Genomic DNA, 19,873 nt, shown 5'->3' with positions numbered 1-19,873 from the left:
CTTGTATCATAAATTTTAAATATAGCAATATTGTTACTAGTATATACTAGTTTTGGTTCCCATATGAATATACCACTAAAATGCATTTTTATAGTGATCTTTCTGAAGTTGTCATTTTTTTTCAAAGCCTGCATTAGAAATGGAGATACATATGATAAGAAAAAGACACAATCTGATAAATAAAAAGACATGTAGTATATTACATACTTCAATAAACCATATGATGGCCAACAAGCCGACAAGCGAGGATTAGTCTATGCCCAAATTACCAAAATTTTATTGGCAACCAAATCACACTATATATATCTGGCCACAATATGAGAATGACATACTGACCAAATTATACTTTAGAGATATCTAATGACAATGATAAAATTTTTAAAATTGCCAAATGTATGTGTCATCCATATCTGATACTAATCAACATTTTTTCAAACTAACAAAAACATATTTTACCCATATTTATCTATAATCCCAACGATTTTAGAACCCACATACATTTTTGTAAACCCAATTTTAACCCATAAGTTGAATCCTAGCCGATAAAACTCTTTGCTTAAACATGATAATACTATTTATCCCAAATTAAAAAAACTTGAAACTAATCACCCCTTAATTGTCATAATCATTTGATTCATTAGATTTCCAACACACAATAGTACTATTTCTATTCAAAATACGCAAGTGCATTTCAGATTCTAAAGTTGATGTCGAAATATTTACCAGACAGAGCAACAACATTTGTGATAGTCTTCCACAGCTATTTTATGATCTTCAATAGCGGATCTAGTGTTTTTTATTTTGGTTTTAAAACTTTTTCTCCTTCAATCATGAGTATTTTTTCTCTCGGTTTCCCATGATGAAGACCAAGCTCGCAAAAACTCTAATTTCATTTGACCCTTTTTAGTATTTATATTGGGGTAATTTGGACATTTCACCCATGTATCGTGATGATAGATGATTTCCGTTTGTTTGACACTTCAACTGAAATCAAATGGGAGTTATGTATAGTTTTTAGAATTACGGGGAGTTTTGTGGCTTAGAAACCACCGAAGGGTTAATTATATTTTACCCTTTGATTTTTAGCAATGCACTGCAATAATCCAAATTTCGAGAAATCAAAGCAAATTTCTTCCAGCAACTAATTAGTGAAAGATCCTTTCTACCCTTCTTCTTCTTTAGCCCAAAATGCTTTTTTTTTATTTTTATCATGATAGAGGCCAAAGCTCACATAATTAAGGCACCACAAATATGCTGCCAAACAAGAACTAAAGAAAAGATAAAAGAGAAAAAAAATCCACCAATTACATAAGAAAGAATCTTTACATTAAAAATGCAAATCAAAATAGAGAATTACCAGTGAAAAAGAAAAGCATCTCGATGACAAAAAAATTAAAAAGAAATAGAAGATCATTAATTCTTGCCTAGATTAAAGAGAGAAGAAAAATCCCCAAATCAAACCAAAAGAGTAAATTGTGAACAATAAAACTTACTGGGCCAACTACTCCAAATTTTTTTTAAAAAAATCTTATTGGATACTAAAGAAATGGAAGATTATTACTTCTTGCCCGAGATTTCAAAAAAATAGATTTTTAATTGAAAAGAAACACCATATCCTCATGAAAACCTACCACTATTGGCTTCAATGGATCTTTACAACTCCTAGTTTCTTTCAACCAACTTCCATTCAAGAAGCTTCCCTCAATTCTATTTAGAATCATATTGGTTTTTTTCCTTTATAAAAGTCCAATCAAAAGAATCTACTAAAAGAACCGTACAAAGGATTCCTTAGTTGAAAAAAATTAGTATACTAAACACAGTGAACGTACATCAACATAATCATATAAAGACTACTTTCACCCTTTTATTTTTTTAGTCCATGAGATTGATAGCAAGAGTGGCTAATTTGTATTTCAACCAAAAAACTGGATCTTAGTCATTTCTCTTTTCTTTTTCTAGACTCTTACCTATCACCACTAAATATACGGATACACCATTTGGTAGTAGTAGTAGTGTTGGCACGGTTTAGAGCCGTTTGGTAGAATCCTTTAGTGGAACAAGAGTTTATTCCAACGGTGGAGGTGGCAATGTTAGTCATAATGGATCTGGTGGCTTCTCTCAAAGCCAATTTAGGTTTAACTAAGAACATAAAACTAAATAAGGAGGGAAAAAGTGATGAGGGGACTTTAGGAAGTTCAATAAAAGATTAAGGGTAAACCGGTCACCTCATTTTTTGAATCACGTGAGAAATAAAATGTAGAAGGTAGTTAATTGCAAAAATTAGAAGATTAAGGAGCAAAGTTCAATTTATGAATAGTTGAGGGGTGCAAACTGCACTTAACCCTTATAGCTAGTTTGGGAGATGAGATTTGAACAGAAAAGAAAGGAATAGAAGAGAAAGACTGCATCTCCCACATTTGAGAGTTTTAAGTGAAAGGAAAGGAAAAGAAACCGACGGAATTGGAAGGAGGAAAAAGTAGCTACAGTTTAAAAAAAATTTCCGGCCCAAATCGGGCAGAAAGCAAAGGAAAGCACGGAAAGGCAGCAAAAAGTTTTTTAAATGGCCCATTCTACCCCTAAAAAGCTGTTGAATGAAATATTTATTTACTTATGTGTCCAAAATCACTTCTTTTCTTTCATAAACTCCCAAACAACATTAAAACCTCTTCCCTTCTTTTCTTATCTTTTCTTTTCTCTCATAACTTAACCTTTCTCTTCCTTTCTTTTCTATCCTCAACTCACAAACTAGCTATTAGAGTTTTGAATAGTATCAACCTTTGTCCCTGGGCACGTCGAATTAGGTGTCTACTTTTGTAAATTTGTCATTACCTGCTCTGCAGTAGAAATCTGTGCTTTCTGCTCTAAATATTGTACAGCATGGCCAAACAGCAGATCATATTACCATTGTGCCCTTATCCTCCTGTTGTTTTTAACCTGAATATACAGTAGTATTGGGTTTTTTTATTTTGGGTCGTTTCGTTCCTTCGTTCTCTTCCCCTCCACCTGAGATCAATCGACTGTGCTTATTACCCACCGCTAGGGTTCCAGCCTTCATCGATCAGAGTCGCAGCCATCAATAATCAGCATTAACATAACCATTGATTCTTCAATTTTATCATCTCAGATAATTTTTCTGCATCCGATTCCAAAATCAATAATCATTTGCGTCCTCCAAATTCATAGTCCGCCGCCTCCTCGTCGCCTTCCTCCTCTGCAGGCAGGTATTTCCCCCTATTCTGTCATGTTTTTCTTTTTTTTTTTGGGATTTTGAAGTGTTTGAGTTGTCCATTTTGTTTCCGTCTTCATCAAAGCTGACTGGGATATGGAAAATTGTTTGCTTATACACACTGTATTTTTCTGTTGTGGTGGAATGGATTTGTTAGAGAGGATTTTGCCAAGAAAAGTAGGAATCTTTTTTCTGATATATGATGAGCTGATAGGAAATGCCTCTTAACATTGTCAGTAGGGTGATTAGCCTTTTTTTTTTTTGGGTTTACTGCATTTTGTTTCTATCAACATAGTTGGATTATTGTACTGTAATTAGAATCAACTCTAATTTTTGTTTACCAATTCATTTGAAGTTCTTTTGAACGATGGATTCGTGTTGGGCATAGTTTTGTAGCTTCAATTGAAAAATCTCATTTGGTGCATGTGTATAATCAGTACGTCAGTTTAGGGTGATCTGCAAATGCTGATACTTTCGCTGCTAATTTTTTTCTTAGAACTTTGGCACATGCTATGTACATAACTATAGCAGCATCATACATTTTGGCAGACCCTGATCTGTAAATGTAAATCTCTAATTTTTCTGGCTATTATCTTGAAACAGAGGAGCCTTGATCCTTTGGAATGTTTGCTAAGTGTGAGCGTGTTTTTATGTCTTCCTTTTCATCTATTTCTTATTTACAAATTTGTGTTGACCATATCATCAACCAATTTCATCCAACTCTTCGTATACTTTTTGGCATACTAAATCTATTGATTTAATTACATCAACTAATTGATTTATTTAATTTGTTCTTGTACTTGCAGTAGGATCTATTTTTTTTTGGGAGAGATTTTTAAAAGCTCCAACTCTGCGAGAAAGAAGTGAAACTAGGGTTTTGATGCGTTGCACTGGTTTGGGATCTGCAGTAGTAGCGAGATATGGCCAATCATGGCGGAGGGGTCGGGGCAAAGTTTGTATCTGTTAATCTAAATAAGTCTTATGGGCAGCCTTCTAATCATAATCATCAACATTATAGTGGCTCTTATGGGCAGGCAGCTGCTGGGGCTCGGGCCAGGTTGGGAAGTGGTGGAGGGAGTGGGGGAATGGTGGTTCTGTCACGGTCGAGGATTTCACAGAAGGCTGCTGGGCCCAAATTATCTGTTCCACCCCCCTTGAATTTGCCCTCGTTGAGGAAGGAACATGAGAGGTTTGATTTGTCAGGATCAAGTAGCGGGACGGCTAGTGGTACTGGGCCTGGTAGTGGACCGAGGCCCACCTCGTCCGGCATGGGTTGGACCAAGCCTGTGGCGGTAGCTTTGCCAGAGAAAGATGGTGGTGATGGTGATCCGCAGGTTGAGCCTACTGGACATGGTATTGATGGTGACAGTAGAGTCAATAGTGCTTATATGCCACCTTCAGCTCGGGCTAGTGGTATTGCAGTTGCTACTTCAAGTGCTAGTTCTTCTAGACCTTTTCCTAAGGCAGTGGACAGAGCCGTGGTTTTGAGGGGTGAGGATTTTCCTTCTCTACAAGCTGTATTACCTGTATTACCTGGGCCTGGGCAGAAACCGCAGGATAATGTGAATCAGAAACAGAAACTAGTTACCTCTGAGGAGTCAACTGACCTACAGCGGGACAGTTTTCTTTTAAATTCACTTGTTGATATGCGTCCACATGGCCAGGCTTCACGTCATACAAGTGGAAATGGCGCCATGGAGAACGGTGGTGAGGGCCATGGGTTGGGTAGTTCGCACCTAGCTGATCAGCCTCGGAAAGAAGAGTACTTTCCTGGCCCCCTGCCATTAGTCAAGTTAAATCCAAGGTCCGATTGGGGTGATGATGAGCGTGATACAGGACATGGTATTACTGAACGAAGTAGAGATTTTGGGTATTCAAAAACTGATAGAAACAGTGTTGTGGCAAGAACAACTGCTTTTAACAAAGATTTTGGGAAAGATATCAAGTACATGCCACCACATGTTGGGGACCCCCTACAAGATGGTGGTTTTTCAGCAAGCGAGGAAACTACTCATTTAAGGAGGAATGGAAGCCATTTTGTGGAAGCGCGACAACAGTGGAACAACATAAAGGAATCATATAACAGCCGAGGGTCTGAATGGAATACACGGGAGCGCTATGGTGCTGAACAATCCAACAGATATAGGGGTGACAATTTCCAGAATAGCAACATCTCTAAATCTATGTATGCTTCGGGTGGAAAAATGCCTCCTGGGACTGATCCACTGCTGACTTCTGTAAGGGACAAACGTGTCTCTTCAAAAACTGAAAGATCATATTTTGAGGATCCTTTTATAAGTTCTGCAGGTTTTGATGAAAGGGATCCCTTCTCTGGTAGTCTTGTTGGAGTTATTAAAAGGAAAAAGGATGTGGTCAAACAGACTTATTTGCATGACCCTGTTCGGGAATCATTCGAAGCTGAACTTGAAAGGGTTCAGAAGATGCAGGAACTTGAGAGGCAGCGGATTATTGAAGAACAAGAAAGAGCTTTGGAACAGGCTCGAAGAGAAGAGGAGGAGAGACAACGGCTTATTAGGGAAGAGGAAGAGCGCGTGCGAAGGCTGGAAGAGGAAGCACAGGAAGCTGCATGGAGGGCAGAACAGGAGCGTTTGGAGGCTATTCGAAGAACAGAAGAGCAGAGAATTGCCAGAGAAGAAGAGAAAAAGAGGATTCTTGTGGAGGAGGAGAGGAGGAAGATGGCAGCTAAACAAAAGCTACTGGAATTGGAAGAAAGAATGGCCAAGAGGCAGGCTGAAGCTGTGAAATCTGATTCTTCTGTCGCTACTACGAACTTAGATGACAAATTTTCAGCAATACTGAAGGAAAAAGACATCTCCCCTTCTACAGATGTTGAAACATGGGAAGATAGTGAGAAAATGGTGGAAAGGATAACAGCATCAGCTTCTTTTGAGTCAACTGTTCTAAACAGGCCTTTTGACGTTAGTTCTAGGCCATATCCTACCAGAGATGGATCTTCGGGTTTTCTTGACAGAGGAAAGTCTTTGAACTCATGGAGAAGGGATGTGTTTGAAAATGGCAATACTTCTTCGTCACAGCTACTGGAAAATGAGATTAGTCACTTCAGTCCCAGGAGAGATTCATTTGCTAACTCGAGAGCGGTCCCTAGGAAAGAATTTCATGGAGGGGCAGGATATATGTCTTCTAGTGCTCATGTAAGAGGAGGGAAAGAATCTTATGCAGATGAATTTGGCTATCACAAAGACCAGAGATGGAACTTTTCAGGGGATGCAGACTCCTTGAGCAGAAGCATGGAGATGGATTCAGATTTTCAAGATAATCCTGCTGAGAAGTACAGTGATATTGGATGGGTTCAGAACCGTTTTCGAGGCAATACTCCTCCTCATCCAGAGAGGCCATATCCACATTCTGAGGCAGATGAGCTTTATTCTTATGGAAGGTCACGATATTCCATGAGACAACCTCGTGTCCTTCCTCCTCCAATTGCCTATACACAGAGGAGTTCTTTCAGGAGTATGAATGATCATCCTGGACCATCTGGATTCCTGGATGATAACCACTACAGCCATGCAGAAAGAAGTGAACCAACCAGGCAGACAGCGTATTATGGTAGTCATCAAGATGGCCTCCAGCAATCTGAACTAGATATCCCGAAAGATGATCTCACTCTTCAAGATCAGAAATCGAACAAGGATATAACTCCTAGGTGTGATTCACAATCTTCTGTATCTGTTTCGAGTCCTCCTAACTCTCCACCACATCTCTCCCATGATGAGTTGGATGATTCCAGTGATTCTCCCATGGCATCTATTACAGCGGAAGGGAAAAATGTTTCAGTGTCTGAGAATGAATCTATTAGCTTAAATGACAATTCAGGGCAGCATCTGAGGATGACTGCTTCCAGTTCCGTTTCTGCTACTGAAGATGAGGAATGGACTCTTGAGAATAACGAGGACCTGCAGCAGCAGGAAGAATATGATGAGGATGAAGATGGTTACGAGGAAGAGGATGAAGTGAGGGCAGGAGATGATGAGAATTTGGATTTGACCCAAGAATTTGAAGATTTACATTTAGAAGAGAAAGATTCTCATTTGATGGGCAACTTGGTTTTAGGCTTTGATGAAGGTATTGAGGTTGAGATACCAAGTGATGACTTTGACAGAAATTTCAGCAATGAGGAAAGAGGCTTTGGCATATCAGACTCCTCTATCCCTATTGCGGGAGAAGAGGGACTGGTTGATGGTGTAAAAGGTGATGAACCAAGCCCTGAAGATGTAGGTGGTTTTTCGCCAGTCTCAGTTATGGTCCAGGAAACTGAGATTACTATGCAAGATTCTTTTCTTAAACCTATTGAGGACCCATACACCTCAATACCAGATACAACTGGTCTTTCTGCTCAGCAAGCTTTATCTGTTTCAGTTGACATGCCATCTTCTGCTGGTCTAACAGCAGTTTCTATTGGATCTGCTCCAAGCCAAATTGATTCACCTGTTAAACTTCAGTTTGGGCTATTTTCTGGTCCTTCTCTCATACCATCTCCAGTTCCTGCCATACAGATTGGCTCGATACAGATGCCTTTGCATCTTCATACTCCTATAGGAGCACCTCTTGCTCATATGCATCCATCACAACCACCCATGTTCCAGTTTGGTCAGCTCAGATATTCATCTGTCTCCCATGGAGGCCCACCCATTGCCCCTCTATCAATGCCTTTTGTTCCGCCGAATGTGCAGACTCCTTATAGCGTGAATCAGAATGCAGGGGGTTCCTTGGGTATTCAACCAGTTCAGGACACTTCTGCTCAGAACGTGGTGAAAAATGAAGTACAATCTCCCGCTGGGATTAAGCAGCCTAGCTTTGTTCCTGGACGAAAAAGTGAACCTAATGGGAATGCATCATCTGAATTAAGTTCAGGTTTGGTCAGACAAACTGTGGATAGTGGTGCTCTTTCACAGAGTGCTAATGCAAAGGTTTTAAGTGGTCGTGATGACAAACTTAAACCAGAATTGGTTGGCCTAGCTGAGAATAGGGGGCAAAATGATGCTGTTAGAAAGAATCGTATTTCATCATCAAAGGGAACAATTTCTGAAGGTCAATCACAGCCAATCCAACCTATAAGTGAATCTGTTTCCAACGAGAAAAACTTTGGTGGCATTAAGGCTCAAGGTGCTGTGTCAGGTAGCAAGGGGCGAAGATTCACATATGCAGTTAGGAATTCCAGCATGAGATCATCTCTTCCAGCTGCTGACGTTTCTAGTTCAGATACACATGGTTTTCAGAGGAGATCTAGGAGGACTGTCCAACGAACTGAATTTCGAGTTCGGGAGAATGTTGAAAGGAGGCAACCAAATGGCTCATTTTCTTCTAATAGCTTAAATCCGGATGATAAACCAAATTACAATGGAAGATCTAATGCGCAGTTTGCAAGAAGTGGATCTAAGAGAGGGACCATGTCTAGTAAGTCGTTGAAGCAAATAGTTCATTCAGAGAGTTTGATGTCAGGTAATTTTATTTCCCAGGATGTTGAATCTGGGAAACTGGTTGTTAAAGAAAGTGGAAGAGACATGTCATTGAGGGATCAGAATTTCTCTCTGTCTGGAGAGGCAAGTTTGAAAAGAAACATTTCTGAGGAGGATGTTGATGCCCCCCTGCAAAGTGGGGTTGTTCGTGTTTTCAAACAACCTGGCATAGAAGCACCTAGTGACGAAGATGACTTCATTGAAGTGAGGTCGAAAAGGCAAATGCTGAATGATCGACGGGAACAGAGAGAAAAAGAAATTAAGGCAAAATTTCAGGTAATAAAGGTTGCATTGCTTGTGCGATTATTCCGTACTTTTATGAGTTTTTGTTTTGGTTCTTGCTTTAGGGTATTTGTTGTTTGCTCAGCATGATTCACTCAAGTTTTCCATGTAATGCCAGCCTCCACGTAAACCTAGAGTTACTAGGCAGACTTTTGTGACTACTGTGGGGTCAACCAACTCTAAGAAAGTTTCTGGATCACTGGCTGGAGAATCATCCACAAACGTGAACTCAGGTTTTGCATCCTCTGAAGGGCGAGTTTTGGCTTATAAGGAAGCATCTGCTGCCTTGGTGTCCCAGCCGCTGGCACCAATTGGCACACCTGCAGTAAAATCTGAGATACAGGCTGATAAAACATCCCAAAACATTAAGTATGCAATTTATATTTCAAAATCTTTTCTAACAAATTTGTTTGCCTCTGAATTTTTTTTTTATGTAATGGGTATTTGTTTACAGGCATCATCAAACAAGCTCTGTCTCTATTGTATCTGTTGCTGGAAAAGACCTTGGCCCTGCTATGATATTTGAGAGCAAGAATGAGGTTGTTGATAATGTGCAATCTTCTATGAGTACTTGGGACACTGCACGAATTAATCAAGAGGTATGCAACATTGCTTTTGGAATGACATGAGTGTTGGTCGCTGGCTTCATAGATTCTGGGTACATGGTTAATTAGTGATATTGACATTCTTTTCTGTTGCTTCATATGAGTGGCTTCAGACATTTACTGGTTTAGATCTACTCTACTCTAACTTGATAATGTAGAAAGCGATTTTTTTTTTTTCAGGAGATGCACACGCAGATTGGTTGGGTTCCATCTCTCTCCCTCTCTCTCTCGTGCATATATATATATTTTGGGGTTTTAAAATGCATTTTTTCTTGGCTCTCAACTTGTATACCTCATATGCATCTCTCTCTGTGTGTCTGTATATGCACGCACATGTCATGTTCACAAAGTTGTATGCAATCTTATATATTGTTGTGGTGGTGGTGGTTTTTTTTTGGGTTGGGGGGGGGGGGGGTACATCCAAAGTCTAATTTGTAGGCACTCAACTTGCACACCTGATTTAGCAGATAATGACTTCTGTATGGTTATGAAGCTGTTTTTGTATTGTTGACCTTTATCACCATTCTGGTTATGGTTGCTCTTGAATTTAATCTTTTTTCTTAAACTTTAAAATTCTGACTAATTTCATTTTCATAGGTTATGGCCTTGACTCAAAGTCAACTTGAGGAGGCTATGAAGCCTCCCCGCTTTGACACCCCAATTGCTTCTGTTGGGGGCCAATGCAGCTCGGTCAGTGACCCCCTCTTGCCATCGTCTTCTATGCCGACAAAAGAAAGATCCTTTTCATCTGCTGCTAGTCCAATCAACTCCCTGCTTGCTGGAGAGAAGATTTGCTTTGGTAATTTTGTGAACTTCTCCATGGCTGGGGTTTTTCCGAACTGTGGAAACTGTGTCCTAATTTTTTTCCCCCTCTGAACAGGTGCTGTTACTTCCCCACCTGTCCTTCCTCCCAGTAGCCGGGCTCCTGGCTCCAGTAGACAAGATATTCAAATTTCCCAGAGTCTATCTGTAGCTGAGAATGACTGCGCTCTGTTCTTCAAAAAAGACAAACAGACTGATGACTCTTGTGTTCATCTACAAGATTCAGAGGCTGAAGCTGAAGCTGCTGCCTCTGCAGTTGCTGTTGCTGCTATCAGCAATGATGAGGTTGTTGGGAATGGAATAGGTTCTGTTGCTATTTCGGATTCCAAAAGCTTTGGTGGTGCAGATATTGATGGTATTACCTCATGTTTTCTATCATGTTCATTTTCGTTGTCTATTCATAGTGGCCTTCATTGTTAATTCAACATTGTTGATATTGTATTAACTTCTTCCACCCCCCACCCCTCCCCAAAAAAAAAAAAAAGGTATGGCTCGTGATCAACAATTAGTGGGTCAATCTAGGGGAGAAGAATCTCTGAGTGTGTCTCTTCCTGCAGACCTTTCTGTCGAAACGCCTCCAATCTCCTTGTGGCCAACTTTACCAAGTCCCCAGAGTTCTTCAAGCCAGATGCTTTCTCATTTTCCGGGTGGCCCTCCATCGCCCTTTCCCTTCTACGAGATGAATCCTATTTTGGGTGGTCCTATCTTTGCTTTTGGTCCGCATGAAGAATCTGCTGGTGCCCAATCACAGCCTCAAAAGAGTACATCCACTTCGGGGCCTCTTGGGACATGGCAGCAGTGCCATTCCACTGTGGATTCATTCTATGGACCTCCGGCTGGATATACTGGTCCTTTCATTAGCCCGCCTGGAGGAATTCCTGGAGTTCAAGGGCCTCCACACATGGTGGTTTATAATCATTTTGCTCCAGTTGGACAATTTGGACAGGTAGGACTGAGTTTTATGGGTCCTACTTATATCCCTTCAGGAAAGCATCCTGATTGGAAGCACAATTCTTCATCGTCCGCAGCTGGTATGGCTGAGAATGATATGAATAATGCTAATATCACTTCTGGACAGAGGAATGCTGCCAACATGGCTGGAGCTATACAGCATCTTGCTGGTTCACCAATTATGCCCATTGCCTCACCTTTGACCATGTTCGATTTATCACCCTTCCAGGTAAAGATTTGTTGTTATCTATATGTAGCTTTTTGTAGCTCTCTCTCTCTCTCCCCACAAAAAATCGAAAAGAGAAAAAGTAACCTCAAATGGAGAGGAGAATGAATTGTTCTTGCTTTCAGATGCACAATACAAGTTCTTGTGTTTTTGTGTATGAAGTTTGAAGTTTGTGATCTTTGGTAATCAAAGTCAATGGATAGATATGTTGCACTATATTTTGTTTAATATATTCTTTTCTTGTCTGAACTATCATTTCCAGAGTGGTATTTTAACATGTCCTCCTGAATTTTCTAGTCAGCACCAGACATTCCCGTCCAAGCTCGCTGGTCTCATGTTCCTGCATCACCTCTTCATTCGATTCCTCTCTCGAGGCCATTGCAACAAGTGGAAGGTGTGCCACCACCTCAATTTGGACACCAACATCCAATTGATCAACAGCTGAATGTTAGCTTCTCCGAGTCTCAAACTTCAACTCCCTCTACTAGTGGCCCAGGTTTTACCGTTGCAACAGAGGTAAATACTGCACAATTTCCTGATGAACTATGTTTAGTAGACTCATCAAGATCCGCCACTGCTGGGGCATCTACACCAAATCCTGTCAATCAGAGCTCCTCCAACGGTGCTGGTGCTGGTGCTGATGCTGGCACTGCAGAGAATCTGCGAACTGGTGGTAGCAACAAAAGTGAAGGACACACCACTAGCAGTTCCAAGGCTAGGACATCCCAGCAGAAGAATTTGTCGGCGCAACAGAGTCATTCCGTGGGCTACAATTACCAAAGAGGAGGTAGTGGCCCTAGTGGGACCTCTCAGAGAAACAGTGCAGGGAATGAATGGTCCCACCGGAGAATGAATTTCCATGGGAGGAACCAGACTTTTGGTTCTGACAAGGGATTTTCCTCTTCCAAAATGAAGCAAATCTATGTGGCTAAACAAACTTCAAATGGGACTCCAACCCCAGGATGATTTTTTTGGGTGCTCTGCTGATTCAATGGAGTATTGGAAATTGCCTCGTGAGTTTGATGTTGTTGCTTAAATTTTGGATGTTTTCTTTCAATTCTTGAGCCTTTCAGCTTGAGGATCTCTTTTCTTCACTTGGTCATTCATTGAGTTGTAGAAGTCGGTGACGGCAATTTCCAGTGTCGTGGTTCTCGAGTCCGCTTACTATAGTGTGCAATTATAATAGTGGGTTTGGCTTAGCTAGAAGCTGGGTATGGTCCTCGTAAAATAATGTTGGTTCTGCAAGCCATAAAGTCCTTTTCTGTTTGTTTGTTGGAGCTTGAGAACATTGATTCTTCCGTACACTAGTGGTCATTTTTGTAGCAACTTCTCTAATGTACCTGCTTAATTCCATTATTTTGCTCCTATTTAAACTTTTCTTTCTTGAACTTTTGGCTTGAGGTTTACTTGCTTCTTTGTTCAAGTCAACCTTTCACTTTAGTTTTGCTTCGTTACTCTGGGCTTGCGGCCCAGATGAGGAAGGTAGACGGAACGAAACCTCCCCTCGATTCTTGAAGTTCTTGTTTTCGTGTACTTGAACAAATTTTTTAAGCCTTCATTTGTTTCGTGAGGAAATTGTTGAAATTGATTACTCGTACGTTTCACAATCTTCTAAACTGGGAATTTGCCCCTTCGCTCATTTAAAGGTGGGGAAGCTTATTGTCGTCGAAAGTTCAATTGGAATATGCTAAACCTGTTTTGCTTGTTAGAAAAAAGTATGAATTAATCTCCTATACACTGACAGTGCGTACACTTTCATTTCACCATTAGATACATTAATTCGAATTTGAATTTAAAATTCAAATTTTGTACATGTATCATACATCCAACAGAGATAATATATACACTGTCAGTGTATATAAAATTTACTCAAAAAATATATATTTAATTTTATATATAAGTTGTGACACGTGATGACTCGTTCAATAAAGTACATATAGCAGGAAAGTTTTATACATAATTTCTTTTTTTATTGGTTATATATTTCGCGTGAAGCATAACAATTTAGATATTAAAAAGAAAACTTGAAAATATTTTTGACAAAAAAAGTACATGAATAATTTAAGCTTAAATCAAAAGAGCTAAAAATAAATACAAGAGAAACTTCGAAACTTTTAAACATAATTTTACCAGTGTCCTAAGTCCTTTAAACGAATACCATTAACTACTACGATAGACTATTCATTCCCGCGTCAGTCTGAGTTTCTGACGAACCAAATATCAGTCTACAATACGTCTAAAACTGCAATTCAAATCAATGGTCCTGAAACTTGCTAGCTGCAAAGCCCACGTGAAAGTTGCATCTAGAAAGAAAACAAAAACACAACAAATTGCTTGAAACATTGCAGTTCAACAAAACCACAACTCTGTTCAATAAATGTGTCCCCTGTTCACCAGCATTAGGCAGCCTCCTTTGAAGCGTAGACTGTTCAAGAAGAGTGTGAAGCCCGTCTTTGTTGAACTTACTGTTGCTCAACCCGAATCACAGACCAATTGACCTTGATCGAGATCTGCTCTTGCTGGTCGATATCATCTGATTCGCGTGTTCTTCCTCGTCTTCCAGTTTCTTTCTTCGAGCAGCCTCTTCTTTTTGTCTTTGAATCAACTCCAACTCCCGATGGCGTTCTTCTTCTTTTCGCTGAAGTTCCATAGCTAACATCGTCTGAGCCTCTTCTACCCGCCTTCTATTCTCCTCAAGCATTTTATCAAGCTCTTCCCTCTCCTTTCGAGCTTGTTCCTATGATGCAATGTAGTAGATGTTCAAACACAAGACAGCAGAATTAAGACACCACTTAGGCAATGCCGGTTAAAATACATTAAAGAAAGTTATAATAAGGAGGGAAATACATGTAAATTTGATTACGCTGTATGTTGCAGCTAATAACTGCTAGCAACAGTACATGCAGCATACTTCTTCTAATCAGATATATGAAAAAAAAAATGACATTGCATGCTAAAGAGTACCTAGGGACTTTCAAGAAATTCTACTGAAATAGATAATCAACTAAAGCTTCAGAAGATGAATTTCTCCTGATTTTGAGCCTCAACATGCACATTATCCCAGATATTTAGAGTTTAAAGAGAAATATTGGCAGAGCCAACATAAGCCACAGGCCCAAGGTTACAGCTAACCAAATAACAGGAAAACGACATGGAACACTGCCATGTGAAGCATACATCTGACACACCTAAGCTTCAACTTAAAACTAGTGCATAAATCTCGTACCAGATATCTGTTAACTATTACAAGATAAGCCATTTTTTTAATTTTCATGTCTTGGTAATATCACAATGATGACCATACCTACTAAACTTGAACCCCAAAAGACGGAAACGAAAAAAAGATGTCTCATCAAAATATTCCCCAAAGATGTATTTACAGAACCAATCATGAAGCAGCACCAGAAATAAGTGTAAGATCACCTAAACCAAAAAGAGATATCATCAAGCACTCTAAGATTCAAACCACTTATACATAGCGTAGGTTCATTTTCTCCTATTATGATTCTAACTCATTTTATGCAGATTTTACAAAGATAAATAATATTATAAACATTAAAACATGTGCAATGCAGAAACCAATGTGCTAATTTTTTTTTTTTGGGGCAAATAAATAAGACAAAAAACTAAAAATGATTGGTGCAGAGAGAGAGAGAGAGGTCACTTGAATCTCATTTAGTAACTGGGAATCACAGTTCTGTAGAACATAATTATCAGGATGTTAATCTGAACTAAAAGAAAACCCCTAATTGTTACGGGCTCACAAACAAAAATGTCCTCTCTGCTAATTATGGAGTTAAATCCAAAACCACATAACCACATTTCCAATCAATAACATGTTATTTGTAAGACTTTTGTCAGCATATCAAGAACTTAACAGCATATGTTCCTTTCTTTTTCTTGCCTGTGAAAACAAATTATTTTTATTATTGAAATATATGAAAAGTTTCTTTGACACAACAACTGCATCAGTAGGGCCCAGATTCTAAAGCACCAGTTTGCATTAAAATAACACTAAAAGAATAAAACATGACATATTCACTACACAGCCTTGTTTTAAGGAATCAAGCTCCTTGCAGAATATTTATCCTTTATATCTTCTACTTTTTTCTTCATGGTAGATTACACTCACATGCCTAGCGCCCTAAGCTATCATAGTCTACCACTGAAAAGGTGAAAAACTAGAGCGGTGTTATCATTAGTTCACCACTTAATAGTGAGAAAAAATAAGGATGACCAATTTTCCCTGTCTTTGTCCTTCAGAACTTGCACTGCCCAAAACTTAAGACGGAAAAAGAGTTCAAAAAATATTATTTTTTAATGTGGTTCAAAATATTCTTTTAATGAGTATAAACGGGATTTAATTACAAATAACTGCCACGCTACCGTTTCAATCTTTATATCCGGAAAATGGATTTAGCCTAGAAAAGCATTCTTCTTGCTGGTATATCCTTTCAAAATAAGAATATGTATTTCAAATCTCCAACAAAGTACAACAAACACCAAAGAGATATTAATCACCTAAATTATTTCCTCAAGCCAAGTGTATCAGAATTTCTAACGTGGAACACAATGAATAATACATTATGCAGCTAACTAGAGTCCCTTTTTCTCAGTAATGAAATTGAAGATAAATTAATTTATTGGTTCATTTTCTGTGGTAGAGTAGAATAAGTACGTACTTAATGCAGCTAAAGCTAATTCTCTTTTTCATAGTGAAAGAAAGTGAAGATGGGTAAAAATTTGTCAACTTTTTCTAATCTGTGATTGTTTATAATGGTCTAAAAGGTCTAACATAGATACAAAAATTATAAAATAAAAAATAAAAAAGAGAATCTTATAGTGGAAATTGGAATGAGATGCATACTTCTTTTAGTTTTGCCTCCATAAGAGCAGCTTCTTTTTCCTTTTGCAGTTGAACTTCAACATCCTCAAACAATTTCTTCTGGCCTTCTTCTATCCTTCTTAATATTTCCAGTTTAACTTCTTCTGAAGCCAATTTTTCTTCAACCTTCCTCCGGATTTCGTCTTCCAACCTCCTTGCAGTCTCCTCTTCTAATCTTTTCAGTTCTTCTTCTTGCTGTTCTCTGAGAACACATGAAGCAACTTGAATAAGAAGAGTTTCTTCCATTACCTAGATTAGCAGAACTAGGTTTGGGTCCTCATAATTATATGGCTAGCCTGCTAACTAGTATTCTGGCTGTTTCATAAAAGTAAAATCTTTCAAAACTGCATAAATCTTGGGAACCATCAGTAACATATTACACAAACATAAATCTGAGCATTTAAAACCACAAAAGTTCTCTTGTCAAATCATTCCAGCTCTCATGACTTAGATTCAAATAGTACAAGGAGCACTAAGACCAGAAATTTTCTTAGACTATGATCCTTTTAGAGTATAGTAACTACGTAAAAGAATCCTTAATCGAGATGGTATCAACCACATTGATTCCAAAATGACTGTCACCTTACAAAATCCAAATGAAGTAACTTTAACACTATAATTCTACCATTTAAAGGCTACATACACAAGCTATGGCTGGAAAAGGTAGAATAGCTAGTACATTTTTAAGAATGGAAATCTATTCACACTGTTTAGTTAAAAAGTGTGCCAACATCTGTTAACTTCAACGGCAGGACGAAGGGAGTAGGCTTTATACATAGTGATCATGAAATCCTAATATCTCATCAGAGCAAACAACTAATGCTACCAGTCAAAAGCAAATAATTCTTCCTGTAGATAATCCATTTGGGCAATTATGAGCATCTTTCACAGTAGGAACACATTTGGAAGCAATCCTCCTACACTTGGTCATTAATCATAAATATTTTTTGCGTAAAATTAAATTCATCAACAATCACTAAAGCTGCTATGCACGATATGTGTTCTTTCTCAATGCCAATTCCTTTGTCATCTTTTAGCTTTCTGGCATTGTCATCCACCTGCACCAAGATTGTTCAGTTCTGATTTTTGGACAACTACCTATGTAAGGCACAACTGTGATATCAATGACTAAATATACTTTAACTGAAAGAACATTTAAGCACTCCAATCACCAATATATCTTTCCCCTTTGATTCCCCAGCAACAGACCTGTTATATGAAATTTTCTTTCCTAACCTTGTCGCAGAAAGTTGTCACATTGTAAGTCAAATCAAGACTAATAGTAAGAAACATAAGCAATCCAGAAAAAAAAGTAAAAGTATAAACAGCTACAAACCTTCCAAAAGGCTTTTGCGTATTTCCCACACTCTCAATAAGAAAGTCAACTTCTCAAGTTTATACAAGCATAAAGCACACTTTTAAGCAATTTTTAGGTACAATTTTATTTTTCAACAACAAGATCAAATAAAAAAAGGCACATAAACAATGGTAGGACACTACATAAACAATGGTAATGCTTGGATTTCTTTAATTCGTATAGCCATATGTATTACTCTGCTGCAGAATGGAGAAATTAGCATGAGTTGTATAGTCATGCAATGAGCATAAGTCAAATTATCATGCCATGGAGGTAGACCCAAATTTTAGCATTGCTAAAATTCCAATTCTGTAAATGCATAGGTTCAACACCACATACTATAGGGAATTGAGGGAGTCAGTTCAGATGGATTACAATTTGGTCCAACATAAAATCTGACTAAAAAAAATCCAACACTCCATGAAGGTCAAATAAATATGCATGGCCTAGATTTTTTAAGAAGATATTATGCTCTTTTTTTAATGAATAAATAATACATGTCATTGGCATATAATAGATATTAAAAGTATCAGGAAGAAAAGTAGAAATAGATGTACCTTTTCTTCTCTTCTTCTTCCTTTCTGGTCTTTTCTGAGGCATTCTTGAGCTCAGATGATGCCGGACTAGAACTAGGAGACTTGTTAACAGGTGACAACGAGTAACTCCTACTTCTCTGTCTCCTGTGATGCCTAGGTGTTGGAGAAGGGCTCTTTCGGCGCCTCAATGTGGGTGAACGACTTCGGCGTCGTCGAGGACTACTTGAACGACTTCTACGTCGACGAGAACTACTTGAACGACTTCTTCGCCTGTCAGATGAGAGCACCTAATGTCATATTATTGGTGAAACGAACTTAAATTTAGCCACTATATGTTCTTAGCAGTTCAAATTTTCATTTCTAAATAAAAAACAAGATTGTGTACAAGACTGTCAAAAATTCAAACAAACAATTCTACTAACAATTCTGACAAACCTAATGTTAGCGAATATAAGTTCTCGGCAGTTGAAATTTTAAATTCTCTATCAAAAAAAAAAAGATTTTATACAAGAGTGTTAAAGCTCTACGAAGAACGCTCAACTAATACTGTCAAAGCAACGATGTCAAGGGAAATTTAGTGACAAAATCACGCAAGTCGCGTAACTTATTGGAAAGTGGATTTGTACTGTATCTTATTTCTGTACTAAACGTGGTGTTGAATGCACATAACAAGATAAAATTTTGTACAGAAATCAGTCCAGTTACCCTTCACCAACTCAAGACAATCCTATTTTCCAGGCATTTTGAAACACAAAAAATCTTTCCAAATATTATCTACCAATGCATTCTAATTCCAAAACCATCCCAGGCAGAGTACAAACCAGAAGCACAGCGTACAACACATTCAGCAAAACAGAAACCGCAACAGGGACCCAAAACATCTATATCAAATTAAGAAATATCTGCAACTACATCTTAAATATGTAATTAAAGAACAAAAATTAGCATTAAAGTTTGAGAGCAAAAAAAGAGAGAGAGAAGTTAGGGTTTTTAGTAGGCTGACCTGCTATGAGAGTTGGAATAACGTGACCGGCTGCGGTCCCTACGACTACGGCGGCTACCATACCGGTGACTGACCGGAGACGGAGACGGAGACCGGGAGTGGCCTCTCCGAGAGTACGACGGTGACCTCGATAGGCTCCGGCTCCGGCTCCGACCCATGTTTTTTTTAAAACTGTCTATTATATGGTTTTATAACCAGCTAAAAATAAGTAAACAACCATTATGAAGTCGGATCGGGTCAGCACCGGGATTTTTGGGTTATACGGAGTGGAGTTAAAATTTTGGTGCTTTATTTTTGCACCCAGTTTCGGTTTAGTCCCTTATCTATTGCAATATGACAGATTTTTTTCTTGTTTTTATGCTTGGTTTTAATCATAGTCCCTTGTCTATTGCAGTTGACACATCCAACTCGAGTTGATCTAATTGCATAGTTAAGAGTACTCGACCTTATTTGTTAGGTGATGATGAAGCACTTCAAATTTC

General features: G+C 38.6%; 2 protein-coding genes across 4 annotated transcripts; one reads left to right on the top strand and one right to left on the bottom strand.

The window, feature by feature from the left end:
* The first annotated feature begins 2,995 nt into the window (after positions 1-2,995).
* On the top strand, positions 2,996-12,998 carry LOC113778179. 3 transcript variants are annotated; one of them, XM_027323480.1, is made up of 9 exons: positions 2,996-3,221; positions 4,033-9,000; positions 9,125-9,375; positions 9,461-9,605; positions 10,209-10,410; positions 10,492-10,788; positions 10,919-11,379; positions 11,512-11,613; positions 11,908-12,998. In XM_027323480.1, exons 2-9 carry the CDS (start codon positions 4,147-4,149, stop codon positions 12,574-12,576), a joined length of 6,981 nt encoding a protein of 2,326 aa, XP_027179281.1. In that variant the 5' UTR covers positions 2,996-3,221; positions 4,033-4,146; the 3' UTR covers positions 12,577-12,998. The 3 variants fall into 3 exon arrangements, with proteins under 3 accessions (XP_027179281.1, XP_027179280.1, XP_027179279.1); XM_027323479.1 differs by having other exon boundaries at positions 10,991-11,613; XM_027323478.1 differs by having other exon boundaries at positions 10,919-11,613.
* Positions 12,999-13,714: 716 nt separating this feature from the next.
* LOC113777803 (uncharacterized protein At1g10890-like) lies at positions 13,715-19,550 on the bottom strand. Its single transcript, XM_027323005.1, has 4 exons — positions 19,392-19,550; positions 18,410-18,658; positions 16,478-16,697; positions 13,715-14,347 (listed from the first exon to the last, which is right to left on the bottom strand). The coding sequence occupies exons 1-4, from the start codon at positions 19,547-19,549 to the stop codon at positions 14,093-14,095; spliced, it is 882 nt and encodes a 293-aa protein (XP_027178806.1). The 5' UTR covers position 19,550; the 3' UTR covers positions 13,715-14,092.
* Positions 19,551-19,873: the final 323 nt, after the last annotated feature.

Source organism: Coffea eugenioides, chromosome 7 (assembly GCF_003713205.1).
Source record: "Coffea eugenioides isolate CCC68of chromosome 7, Ceug_1.0, whole genome shotgun sequence".
Taxonomy (NCBI): Eukaryota; Viridiplantae; Streptophyta; class Magnoliopsida; order Gentianales; family Rubiaceae; genus Coffea; species Coffea eugenioides.
This window is presented reverse-complemented; position numbering and strand designations above follow the sequence as displayed.

What these genes read in the sequence shown, in the direction of transcription:
- LOC113778179 (XM_027323478.1), top strand. Translation starts at nt 4,147, where the DNA reads ATGGCCAATCATGGCGGAGGGGTCGGGGCAAAGTTTGTATCTGTTAAT. An exon ending in CTGCACGAATTAATCAAGAG is followed by an intron (nt 9,606 to 10,208) that starts GTATGCAACATT and finishes TCATTTTCATAG; the next exon opens with GTTATGGCCTTGACTCAAAG. An exon ending in TGGAGAGAAGATTTGCTTTG is followed by an intron (nt 10,411 to 10,491) that starts GTAATTTTGTGA and finishes CCCTCTGAACAG; the next exon opens with GTGCTGTTACTTCCCCACCT.
- LOC113777803 (XM_027323005.1), bottom strand. Translation starts at nt 19,549, where the DNA reads ATGGGTCGGAGCCGGAGCCGGAGCCTATCGAGGTCACCGTCGTACTCT. An exon ending in TATTCCAACTCTCATAGCAG is followed by an intron (nt 18,659 to 19,391) that starts GTCAGCCTACTA and finishes CTCATCTGACAG; the next exon opens with GCGAAGAAGTCGTTCAAGTA. An exon ending in GAAGAAGAAGAGAAGAAAAG is followed by an intron (nt 16,698 to 18,409) that starts GTACATCTATTT and finishes ATGTGTTCTCAG; the next exon opens with AGAACAGCAAGAAGAAGAAC.